An 11,965-nucleotide genomic window follows, 5' to 3' on the forward strand; every position below is an offset into this window, starting at 1 on the left:
ATTCTCATGGGAGCTAGGACACAAAAACTGTTCAGGGATCATTGAGAAGAAAAGGTGCTATGAAACCGCCAGGATTTTATTTGAGACCCTCGAAGTCCTGTGCTCTATAGGAGTAGGGTAAACTGGAAGTAGACCAGTTCTTGAAAGCCTGAAAAGACCTCACACCACCTCTATCCCTTTTGGATCGAGGTGATCTGTTTCTGTTCTGCTTTCCTACCAGAAGAAAATTAAGTCATTCCTGGAGAAATATACCAACTAGAGCATCTACAGTTTTGTGTAGGTTTTTTTTACATGTTTATGGCTTAAGCAAAAATTACCAAGTATGTCAGGAAACAGACTAAAAATCTAGATCCATTAGTGATACTGTAAAATTATCAGGTAGGTACTTTAAAAATAAGACTGTGATTTAGTTCATCAAAATAGTGATAATTCCCCCCCCCCCCAAAAAAAAAAAAAACTGGATTGTATATTCTAGAGCTAAAAAAATTAGAATCTACTGAAATTGTAAATAAATAAACAATAGATTAAGCACAGCAGAAGAGAGTTTAGTGAACCGGAAGATAGATTGACAGAAAAAATATCTAAGCCAATGTTCGAAGGAATAAGATAGAAAATATGGAGAAGAGTGAAAAAAACATATAAGACACAGTTAGAAAGGTCTAGTATGTATATATTTTGAGTCCCAGAAAGAAATGAGAAAGAATGGGGGAAAACAGTGTTTGAGGAGATGCTGGCTAATAGTTTTCCAATGAAAAAAGATAACTAATCACAGATTTGAGAAGTTCTGCAGACCACAAGCAGCATTAATACAAACAGAAACATAACTAGGTACATCGCAGTAAAACAGCTAAAAATCAAAGACAAGGAAAAATCTTACATCCTGAGCTGTATGACGTGACTCCCGTTGCATAGTGTTTACATCCCCACAGCCGTGAATGCAATGACAACATACAGTGAATGGTTATATTGTAAAATGGCTCAGACTTGCTTTACCTCTTTTACTTTGACGTGATTATGGGGAAAAGAGTATAAGATCCTAGGATAGAATAACTCTTTTTAGGTTTCTTATTTTCCACCATGAACCTGTCATCATCTGGGCCAGTCTAAACAAATTTACAATAATCTATTTGTGCCACATAAAGTATTATCTCATAGGTGCATTTAGGATCTGTCCTTTCTCCTCCAAAGTACAGCAGAGCCTTGGAATGTAGATTTAAAATTCATGGACTGATTTTTCCAGAATGCCTCTAACTATCCATGACATTTAAAATTCTGTATTTTGCTGTGGCACAAATTTAAATGATGCAATTTGTCTGACTCTTGTATTGGGTATCACTCACTTAATGAGTGAGCCTAGCTAACCGTCATCATCTTATTACTAATTTTCATTGTGTTGATTGTGTTATTCTTTCCATTAATTAGTGGTGGTGACTTTTCTGGTTCTTCACTGATAGCATGATCTGTTGTGTTAACTAAGATGTAGCTAAAGTTTATAGCTAATAATAAGTTTTAAATGCATACATAATCATTATCAAAATTAATTGATTTTTCAAGAAATGTCCAGGTATGTAAGCTATATGTTTAGAGTGGTTTTAGATGACTTAAAGAGCTTCCACTCTTTAGAGCAACTAATATTGCGAAATAATACTAAAGGACATATAAAGAAAGTAAGATTTCTCATAGCCTATTAATTGCTCTATTACATTCCCTCTGGTACCAATAATTAGATCCTGCCATTAACTAAGGTTAAAAGAGATTAATGCTAGAAATGTACATAATTACTTTTTTTTTTAACCTTCCTTTTCCTCAATTAAACCTACATGAGTTTGAGAGTAATAAACTCTGGTATTTTCCACTTAGCAGCTTTATGTACATATTTGGGGGGGTGTGTGTGTGTGTGTGTATATCTATGAATATATACCTATATATATACACATAAGGTTTTTAAAAATGAAAAGAAGGCTCCATGTGTATAGTTATTTTATTTAGTTTGTATCAGCTTTTCTCTCTGAAAAAAAATTAGAGTCCCAAAGCTCTGGATATTCTCAAAACCTACAAAACTCCATTTTTTAGTTCCTACTTAAATTGAGAATATTAAATTTTTAATCATTACAATTTATTTAATATCACTGTAGCAAACTGTTTTAATTAAATCAGGCTACTAAATATACAAATGTAGTATATATGTATATATTAATCAAAGTTTTGGGGGTTTGTTTGCTTTGTTTATTTGGTTTGTTGGTTTTTGTTTGTTTCATAGTCTTTCTTAGCACCCAGAAATGGGTCTCACACTTGTCACACATTTTTGGTTTGTTTTGAAAGACACCTAATGGTTCCAACTAGAAATTATCTCAACTGGAAGAATATGAGATCTATATGTTAAGGAAGGAGAAACATACGATCCATATAAGGAAACAAAAGGTTAAATCTTAACTTTCATCAATAGATATGGAAATATATTTGGCACATAACTAGAAGAATCTTTAGATTTCTTCTCAATATAGTCTTTAACATAATTTGAATTTCTCATACCAATTTTAAGTCCTATTTTATGATCCAACATAAATCTAAAATAAATTTATAACATGAATGTTAAACATTTGATCAGTGGATTATTTTATCTAAATCCTTAAAAATGTTTGCATGTATTTCACTTAAGTATATACAACTTACTTTGTTAGGCTTTGATTTCATTCCTAGAAATACGAAGTTTCTTTCAGATAGATATTCAAAAGCCTAATTTTCAAGTAAAAACAGTTAAATAGTAAAAACAGACATCCTAGAACTAACCAAAGTGAAAAATCATACCATAAAATAATAAAGACAATTTTAAGAGAAAAGATTGGGAAAACTAACGCTTACAAAAGTAACCAATGACAATGATCTTTGTACTTGAAGAAAAATCACCAAATGACCAAAAAAGATTTTTTGCCTTGAGACAGCTGTTATGTTATCCAAGAAGGGTGTTTAGTATCCAAAACCAAATTATATCAACTTATTTCATTTAGCACCATTTAGGAATAGAGAGTTTCTACAACTAAATTTGCTAGTACGGTCATAGCACTAGTACGGTCTTGTTACCATTTTGGGTAGATATCATTTATGTTCTTGGACAGAGTAGGCAAAATTATCATTTGAAAAACCATGATCATTTTTCTTACAGGCTTTAGAAAAATTGAGGTACATAGGTTGAGTTATTTTTGCCAGCATGTAGTGTGCTCCCGCCTATTTTTCTTCGCTGTCGTATTAAATTGCCATTTCTGACCTCTTTTGATAACTCTACCACCAATCCATCTTCTCCCCATTCTACAAACACACCCACATCAGTTTACCCTGTGGTTAGGAAAGGATTACCAGAAGAGCAAAGTGTGGCCGTAAGAGGGAAGCCTCCAGTGTTAATGCAACTATCAAATTAGTATCAACTTGTAAAATGGTATATGATATCTTTTTTAATCAGAAACTGCCTAAAATTAGCTTGTTTAAATCAGTATGGAGGGGGGGAGATGCTCATTTATCCCTCCCTCGATCCCAATCCTGCTTGTTAGAACTTGATCCTCTTTGGGTTCAGAAGGATTGGACTGTTATTCTTTGGGGCCTAGCTCAAACTCATCGCATCCACAAAATCTTTCAGTTGTTTTTTGGGAGGTTTTTTTTTTTCCCCCTAAGTTTGAAATCAGGAACCTATAGCTCCTTATAGTTTGAAACCTATAGCACTGTGTTTTACTTTACCTTGTATTATTTTGCGTATTTGTCTTATTTTCCTCCTCCTCACCATATAGTCATTATGTAAGTTTTTAGAACAGGTGTTATCACTGCCTAATTTATAATATCCTGTAACATGAGGCCATAGTGATAGGTGTTTAATAGTAATATGTCAACTCAAATTAAGTTGGAAATTTGACCCTTTGATATATAAAATTCATATAATTTTTTTTAAATGAAAATAGATCACTAGGCAGCCTGGGTGGCTCAGCAGTTTAGCACCGCCATCGGCCCAGGGCGTAATCCTGGGGTCCTGGGATCGAGTCCCAAGTCGGGCTCCCTGCGTGGAGCCTGCTTCTCCCTCTGCCTGTGTCTGCCTCTCTCTCTTTCTTTGTATCTCTCATGAATAAATAAAATCTTTAGGAAAAAAAAAAATCATTCTTTTCAGTTTCTATGATTGTAATCAGAGAGTCTCAGTCTATTACCATGTTTTGATTGAAAGCAAAGTTTCCAAACAATCACATTTGGTTATATTCTCCAGATTAAGGTTCTTGCTCCAATTTTGTAATATGAGCTTAGTTTTTCACCTCTTGCAAGGTGCTCTTTATCTCTACACTTCGAATAATAGTGTTTGCTTATATTCTAGCAGAGCACCCTGAAAAGGTTTTGTTACAGAATTGTTACATATACCTACACTCCCAATCTCCAGTTTGAATAAACATCATTAAAATCACACCAAATTTCCTATTGGCCAAAAATGTATTTAGTGCCTCCTATTTATTACTTTTATGGGATTTTGCAACTTATTATTCTATCATTTTACTTTCTCTTTAATCTTCATTGCATATAGAGTATGTATTAGAATTTATAAAAAATTCTTTACTAAAATAAAAAAAATTTCTCCTTAAGTTCTGCATCAAATACTTCATTAACTGCTGAGGTAAATCCTGGATTTGCCAAACGTGTTCGACAAGATGATGCAAGTGAAAAGGTCTTACAAGAAAACAGACCAACAGTGGGTATGTCTCAGCTTTTAATTTGACATTTAATAACATGATTACCAAATATATGTATAGTACTTTACATTTTCTTACAGTGTTTTCATTAGAATCTCCTTTTATCTGCTCGTCAACTTATTAAATGATAAGTATGACTATGTTAAAGGTAAGAAAAGTTAAGACACAAAATAGAAAATACCCAAGATTACGCAGATACTTCATGTGGAGCCAGACTTCTAACTCTATATTCTGTATCTTTTTTGTTATCCATACTGCTTCACACTGCAGAAGAATCCATAAATAATTTGACTAATAATTGAAATAACTAGCTAAGTATATTATTTAATGGGTTAATGATAACAGATAAACTTTACTTGAAATTTCTCTCTTATTATCTTTAATAATTTGCTCTGTGACTCAATCTGCAGTTATTGCCAAGCTTCAGTCTGTACCTAGGTTCAGTCGTATTGTAATTCCCATTAGCAAGTTGAAAAAGATGCTGCCGGGGATGACTATGTCTTCTCAACTGCATATGGTGGTGACATGAATCTGTAGTAACAAAACCACATCTTTAGTGAAGCCAGAGGTTAGGCCTTAGTATCCAGACCTCTGTCTCTCTGATACTATAATGCCTAAAACTTCATTTAAGAAGTATTTATTTACTATGCACTGACTATGTGCTAGTTTCTGTGCTAGATAGCAAGATCATTAAGACTCAGTGTGGTTTCTTCCCTAAAGGAACTTGTAATTACTGCACTTGGAATTTAAAGAGGTTTCATGAGATAATGTATGTTTGTTTCTAAGAATAACATGAAAACTATTGTTATTTTTTTTCTATCAATGCTCTTTCATTAGAGTAACATTAAATTTCTCAATGGCTTTGCCGGACTGTATTGATAAATCCTTACTTCATGTGGTAGCCATTTTAAGTTCAGTGGAAATGCCTTTTGTGCAAATTTTTAAAATCAAGCAAAAATGTCCTAAAACATAAAATTTACTAAGATTATTTGGTTTAGCACACCAAATTTAATAATGTTTAACAATGTGCATGTGCAGTTGGTATGAATTTGTACTGCGCCATTAATCTCCTGAAAAAATTCTCCAGGAAATCATATTTCCAAAAGCAAATAATAAACCTCTGATACTTCTCAAATAGAGATTTGGTTTTTCTAATATGCATATTTTCTAACCATAAAATACATCAAATATCTCATATATAAAGAGAGGTAAATTTAAAAATTCTACATAGAAGTAGGAGTTGATATTAAATTGCAGAGCTGTCCAAAAAGCAAAGAAAGGGTTAATCTAGGTTAAAAGATTATGTATTGGTAAGGATAATAGACCACTTAGAGGTATTAGTTTAAGGGAAGGTAACAATTTATGTATATTAGGATATCGAAGTTAAAATGCCCAAATACATAAGAGAAATTACTAGAAAAAGTAGGAAAGAACTGGTACTGCGTGGGATCCCTGGGTGGCTCAGTGGATTAGTGCCTGCCTTTGGCCCAGGGTGTGATCCTGGCGTCACAGGATCGAGTCCCACGTCGGGCTCCTTGCATGGAGCCTGCTTCTCCCCCTGCATCTCTCTCTCTCTCTGTGTCTCTCATGAATAAATAAATAAAATCTTAAAAAAAAAAAAAAACGGTACTGCCTTTCTTGGAATATGTTCAACTGAGTTCTCTAACAGTGTACAAATAAAAAAACAAAGGAACATCAGTAAGAAAAAAGGTAACTACAATTTACTGAGAAATGAGAATACTGTCAAGAGAATATGTGCCTCTAAACTAAAACCTAACGTGACAAGAAAATGGATAAGAGATTAAACTGAGCCATAGAGAAGTCAGTGACACTTTAACACGTGGATGAGTAGACAGTCATTGTGAAGGCTGGTGAAGAACCAGAGGAATGGGTATTTGAGGGGTGGCAGTAAAAGGAATAAGAGGTATGGGACCAGGATTAGCACGTAAGGAAGTACTAGATGCAAATTATATTCCTAAAAATAGGAAAAACATGGAAGTTTAGAAGCTTTAGGGAAGTAATCCATGAAGAAAAAAATGATGATGCAAAAAAGAAAGAACAATTCTTGTAGAATAGTCTTTCATTAGTTCAGAAGAACAAAACTTAAATGTGGTAGCTTATTCAGTGATGTTATTTGATACCTGCTGGGGAGGGGGTGAGATGTCACATGAGCACACTAAAAACTCGGCAATATGGAGAAATGAATTTCTGTGTTTAGACCAATGTTATTAATGTTACCTTCATGTTTTATTTAAATCATGTTAGTTAACAACTATAAATTTTAAGAATAAATTTTCTTCTAATGGATATAATTTTAACAAACTTTTATAAGTTGAGTGAATAGTGAAAAAATTCTTTTTGAATACTTTTAACATATTTATATGTCTTTTTATTTCTTCTCTAGACTATAAAAGAAACGTCCATAAAGTAAATCCAAACATGGTTAGAAAATTTGGAAGAAGTATTTCAAAAGGAAATCTGAGATAAGTCACTTCAAAATCAAGGAAAATGGAATTGACAAGTCTCCTTTTAAAAGGATCTGTTGCCAGCGCCCTTTCAGAAACTAGCTAAAATCTTTGAAAGAAGACCATCTTAAAGCTAGGTTTACCCAAATACCTTCAGTGAGCAGAAAATAAAATTCTTTCTGTTTTGTTCTTTTGTAATCTAAGCAAATATTAAATTTCAAGAGAAAAGGCTATGTTTTAATAAAGATACTAAAACATTTGTCGCCCTTTATAATCCATAAGTCGGCATGGTAGCAGGTCAGTTTTACACTGCTATAGCAAGTTGATTAGGACATTTTAGAAAACAATAGTCAAATTATCCTTTTTCTTTTTAAACAAGGAGAATTTAGAAGTGATAAAATTATGGCCCAGGATACATTTGGTCATACATTATTTTAATCCTATATATAACTTTACTTTCCAAGAGTACTTTGATGTACAAATGTACATATATGTGCCCATAAAGTCGTTGTAAAGAGTATTTAAGTAGTCTGCATGAATAAAATACTAATATTGTTCCTTGCTACTCACTATATTAAAGATGTAGATTTTACAGTGTTTGCTTTTCTGTCTTGTTACTACCCCTTACACACTTTATACTATTATTTCATATAAAATGGGAATTTTGTAGATTTGTATTTCAGATTAGATCAGGATATATGGACTAGAGCCCAGTTTGAAAATGATCCATAGATTCCATAATGATAGTGAGACAAAGTTTTAATCGTCCCTCCTCCTATAGAAGCACACAGAGCTGCAAAGGAATCATACTGTTCACCTGCCTTGTTTACTTGTTCATCTTCTGAATGCACACATATTTGATTAAACACATTTAATTTTATGTGGCCTGGGAATTGTTCCACCGAAACAAACACTTAACAACCCGTTGAAACATTTTAGGCCTTTTACTTTAGTCCTGTCTTTCAACTTAAAATCTGGTTGGGAGAGTATGAGATCCAGTAATGCTCTTGGAGTTTCCTCCAACTCTGACTCTGCTAGTTCCGTGTTAGCAGATGTGCACACAGGATCTGTGCTAGCGAGAGCCACCATACACAGTTGACTCGGGGGTCATTAAGCCGTTAGCTCTGTTGCCTGTTAAACAGTTACTTTTGCCTGTTTTTCCTTTCCATGTTTTAGGAAATTCAAAGAATATCAAAAGATATTTTTTTTACCAGGTACAGATGAATTAGGCTAACAGGATTCAGTGACCATACCTCATGGTCCACCTTTAAGATGTGAGTGATTTTTTTTTCTCCTTCTCCCACCCCTCTCCCATCTGGCAACCACCAGTTTGTTCTCTGTATTTATGGGTCTATTTCTGCTTTGTTTGTTCATTTATTGTGTTTTTATGACTCCACATACAAGCAAAATCACATGGTATTCTTTTTTCTTTGACTTACTGCACTTACCGTAACCCCCCAAGGTCCATCCATGTTGTTGAAATGGCCAGATCTCATTTTTTATGGCTGAATATAAGTGAGTGATTTTCTTATATGCCATTTTTATAAGCTAGGCATTTTGCTGTAATAATAATGCATTTACAATGCAACCATGTTAAGGAGAAAGTAGAGGGAAGGAATCAACGTGGAAAAATAAAGAGAAAATACATTTAAACTGGAACAATGCTAGTCAATAAGTCACTGTAAAATAATCTTTAAGTGAACTTTATTCATGTAAAAAAAGTAGACTAATCATAAATATATAGCTCAGTGAATTTTCACAAAATGAACACATCCATGTTCCCAGTACTCCAAACAAGGAAGAAAAAAGTATCTGTATCCTGGAAGCCTCCCATTCGCACCTCCCTCGAAGAGTAACCACTATTCTAACACCACTAAAAAAAAAAATAAAAATAAAAAATAACACCACTAAAATAGTTTATATTTTTATTAAAAAAAGAATATCTTGCTTGAAAAAATGACAAGAACTATAAGCAATAAAAATGTGCTCCCTCTCCTTCTCTACCAGTATCATTCCAGTTGTAACCACTGCTAGCTAATAATTTAGGTATCCTGCCATCATTTATTTTACTCATAGACAAACTTATGTAATTTTTTTTTTTTGTAAAAATCGTATCATACTATTTGTACAGTTTTGCAGTCGGCTTTTTTATTCACATTTGAAAGCAGCATGGGCATCTTTGTAAAATTTGTAAATGTGAATTTCGTAAGTACAGCTATTCGTAAATTAATTGCTCTTAGTAACAACTGACTAATAGTTTTTATGTGGCAAATTAGGTCAGAGACCGGGAGAGGAACCTCGGTGACGCTCAGTGTCTTTTGACTAACACTGAGCACCGTTTCTGAGAATAGGTTGGAGTACTCAGCATTATTTGTATATCATAGAGTCCAAAGTATGGTCCACATAGCATGACTCACCTGCCAAGGAAAGGGCGTCGTGTCAAAGAAAAGTGGGATACAGAGTCTACTGGGACATTGATCATGCACACTGGCTATATAAGCCCTGAAGTCATGCAATCCAGAATTTTATTTGATTCCTTTGAAACGCGAAACTTTTTAAAGATGTTTAAGTGAGGAACAGTGCAATGAACCCTCATAATCCTGACACTGAATCCAACTACCACATTTTTCCACATTTTCCTTTTTTTCTTCTTTGCTGGAGTTTTTTAAAGTGTACCCTAGACATTTCTACATACTGCTTAGAATTTGTAAGAAAAATGGCCATTTTTTATTTAATACAAAAAATATCCTTTTATTAAAGCACTCCTAGTAATAACTCTAGAAATATACTTTAATCAACAATGTTCTAAATAATCACTATAAAGTTAATAGGATTAAAGATTAGACTTACATGATAAGAATTTAAACTCAAAACAGCTATTTACTAGTTTGAAAAAAATCTCTTTCAACACAATGCCTACTCCAGCAACTTTTTTCATTCATTTTTATTAAGACCTTATTAGAAAAAAAAATTAGTTTTTTTAAAGTAACATATTAAAAAGTAGGTTTATGTTATGATTTCCTACTTTTTAAATTTTTTAGAGAACTTGTTATGTGCCTCAATATTGCATTTATTTTGCGTACATCCCAAAAGGTAGGTCAATGCACACCAGGTATGATGACCAGCAGTTCTGCTATGAGAGGGCATATGTGTTCCTAAAAATCACTATGCCGTGCATAACTGTGCATTAAAACCATAGGGTGCGTGGGGAACACGGGTTAGGGAACACAACACTTGGCTTTGCCACTGTCACAATAAAAGAAAGACTGGAGCCTATTATGAACAGTAGCCCAGTTTCACACATTAAATGTTTGAGAAATGCATAAATAAATATGGCACTTTGCTTTGGGAAAGAAGTTAAGTTTGCTTGTAGAAGAGGGTGTTGAAGGGTTGCAGTTGTAAGCTAATGCGAACTGTTGGAGGCTGGTCCAGAATTGGATGGATATCTGTAAGACCGGACGTGGATGGCTGTGGCCCATCGTTCTTGTGAGCTGTATGTTTTGTGAACTCCTCTACAGCCTGGTTCAGCCAGGTACAGTGCTTTGTGTTCACCTAATATTTCATCTGGATGAAATAACACAGAAACGCGAAATTCACATTATGCTCAAATTGTTCCCCTGCTCTCAGTGGTATTAGAGCAAATTCATGGTTTCAAAACAGTTAAAGCACAACTATGCATATAAATATTGGATTTATGATTAATAATCTGAGGGATTAGTGTTCATAAGTATATTTTATTTTAAATTATCCTTTGGCTCTTTCACACTTAAATAACTTATAAGCTAACTGCTCAATTAGAGCTTTGGTGTTATTAGAGAGACAAGTTCTAGAATCAGGACATTTTAACCCTGCCTTGAGAAAGACTTCCCATCACAAGCTTTATAAAGTATCCCATCTTTGGGAAGGGGCCGTCAATCAAAAGCCCTTAGTAATAATCATGTTTGTGGGGGCTCATCATGTGATAAGTGCTTTACATGCATTTTTCATTTATCCCTCACGGCAAACTTTTAAAATAGATGGTACAGGTCTTCAGCCCCTCATACACAGTTCTAAAACTTCATAGATTCTGAAAATTGGAAGTTTTTTGTTTTTGTAATTTGGGGCAGTAAAGCGTGACTTCCGCCAAAGTGAGACTCATGATGGTCTTTATCCCACTGGGAGTGAACACTCAAAGGTTTTACTGCAGAATGTTAATGACTGATGATGGGGCGTTGCCCTGGATCCCACTGAAGATGTTAAGTACAGTATTGTACTGCCTTTCTAAAACAAAAATTTCTGAATTCCCAAACTCCTAGCCACAAGTATTTCAGATTATGGTTCACAGACAACATACAGTTTTCTGCTTAAAAAGAACAGAAGGGCGCCTACGTGGCTCAGCTGGTTAAGCGTCCAACTCTTGGTTTCAACTCAGGTCATGGCTTCAGGGTCATGAGAACGAGCCCTGCTGCAAGGCTCCTCACTGAGCACCAAGTCTGCTGAAGACCGTCCTCCCTCTGTCTGTCCCTCGCGCGCTCACGCACGCTCGCTCTCTCAAATACATCCTTTAAAAAGAAGAAGATGCAGAGAAACTAATTTTCTTTAAAAATCAATTTGCAAAAAATCACAACTAGATGGTGACAATTTGGATTTTGAACTGAGGCTCATATAAAAGGTTGCCTTTAACCCTAGACAATAAACACACTGCCTTCTTCTGTAGTGGGGCTAATACTCTGCATATGGATAACTGTACAAAAAGCATCGACTACCGAAAACGAATTCCAAAGCCATGTCACCTGTGATTAG

General features: G+C 34.3%; 1 protein-coding gene across 2 annotated transcripts in view; it reads left to right on the forward strand.

The window, feature by feature from the left end:
• KIF18A (kinesin family member 18A) overlaps window positions 1-7,775 on the forward strand; it is a 78,744-nt gene extending 70,969 nt beyond the window's left edge. For both annotated transcript variants that reach the window (XM_072793717.1, XM_072793718.1), the window contains exons 16-17: window positions 4,612-4,721; window positions 7,123-7,775. In XM_072793717.1, coding sequence (XP_072649818.1) covers window positions 4,612-4,721; window positions 7,123-7,205 — 193 coding nt within the window. In that variant the 3' untranslated portion in view covers window positions 7,206-7,775. The remainder of the gene's footprint in view (window positions 1-4,611; window positions 4,722-7,122) is intronic.
• The last annotated feature ends 4,190 nt before the right edge of the window (window positions 7,776-11,965 follow it).

This window comes from Canis lupus, chromosome 23 (genome assembly GCF_048164855.1).
Source record: "Canis lupus baileyi chromosome 23, mCanLup2.hap1, whole genome shotgun sequence".
Classification (NCBI taxonomy): Eukaryota; Metazoa; Chordata; class Mammalia; order Carnivora; family Canidae; genus Canis; species Canis lupus.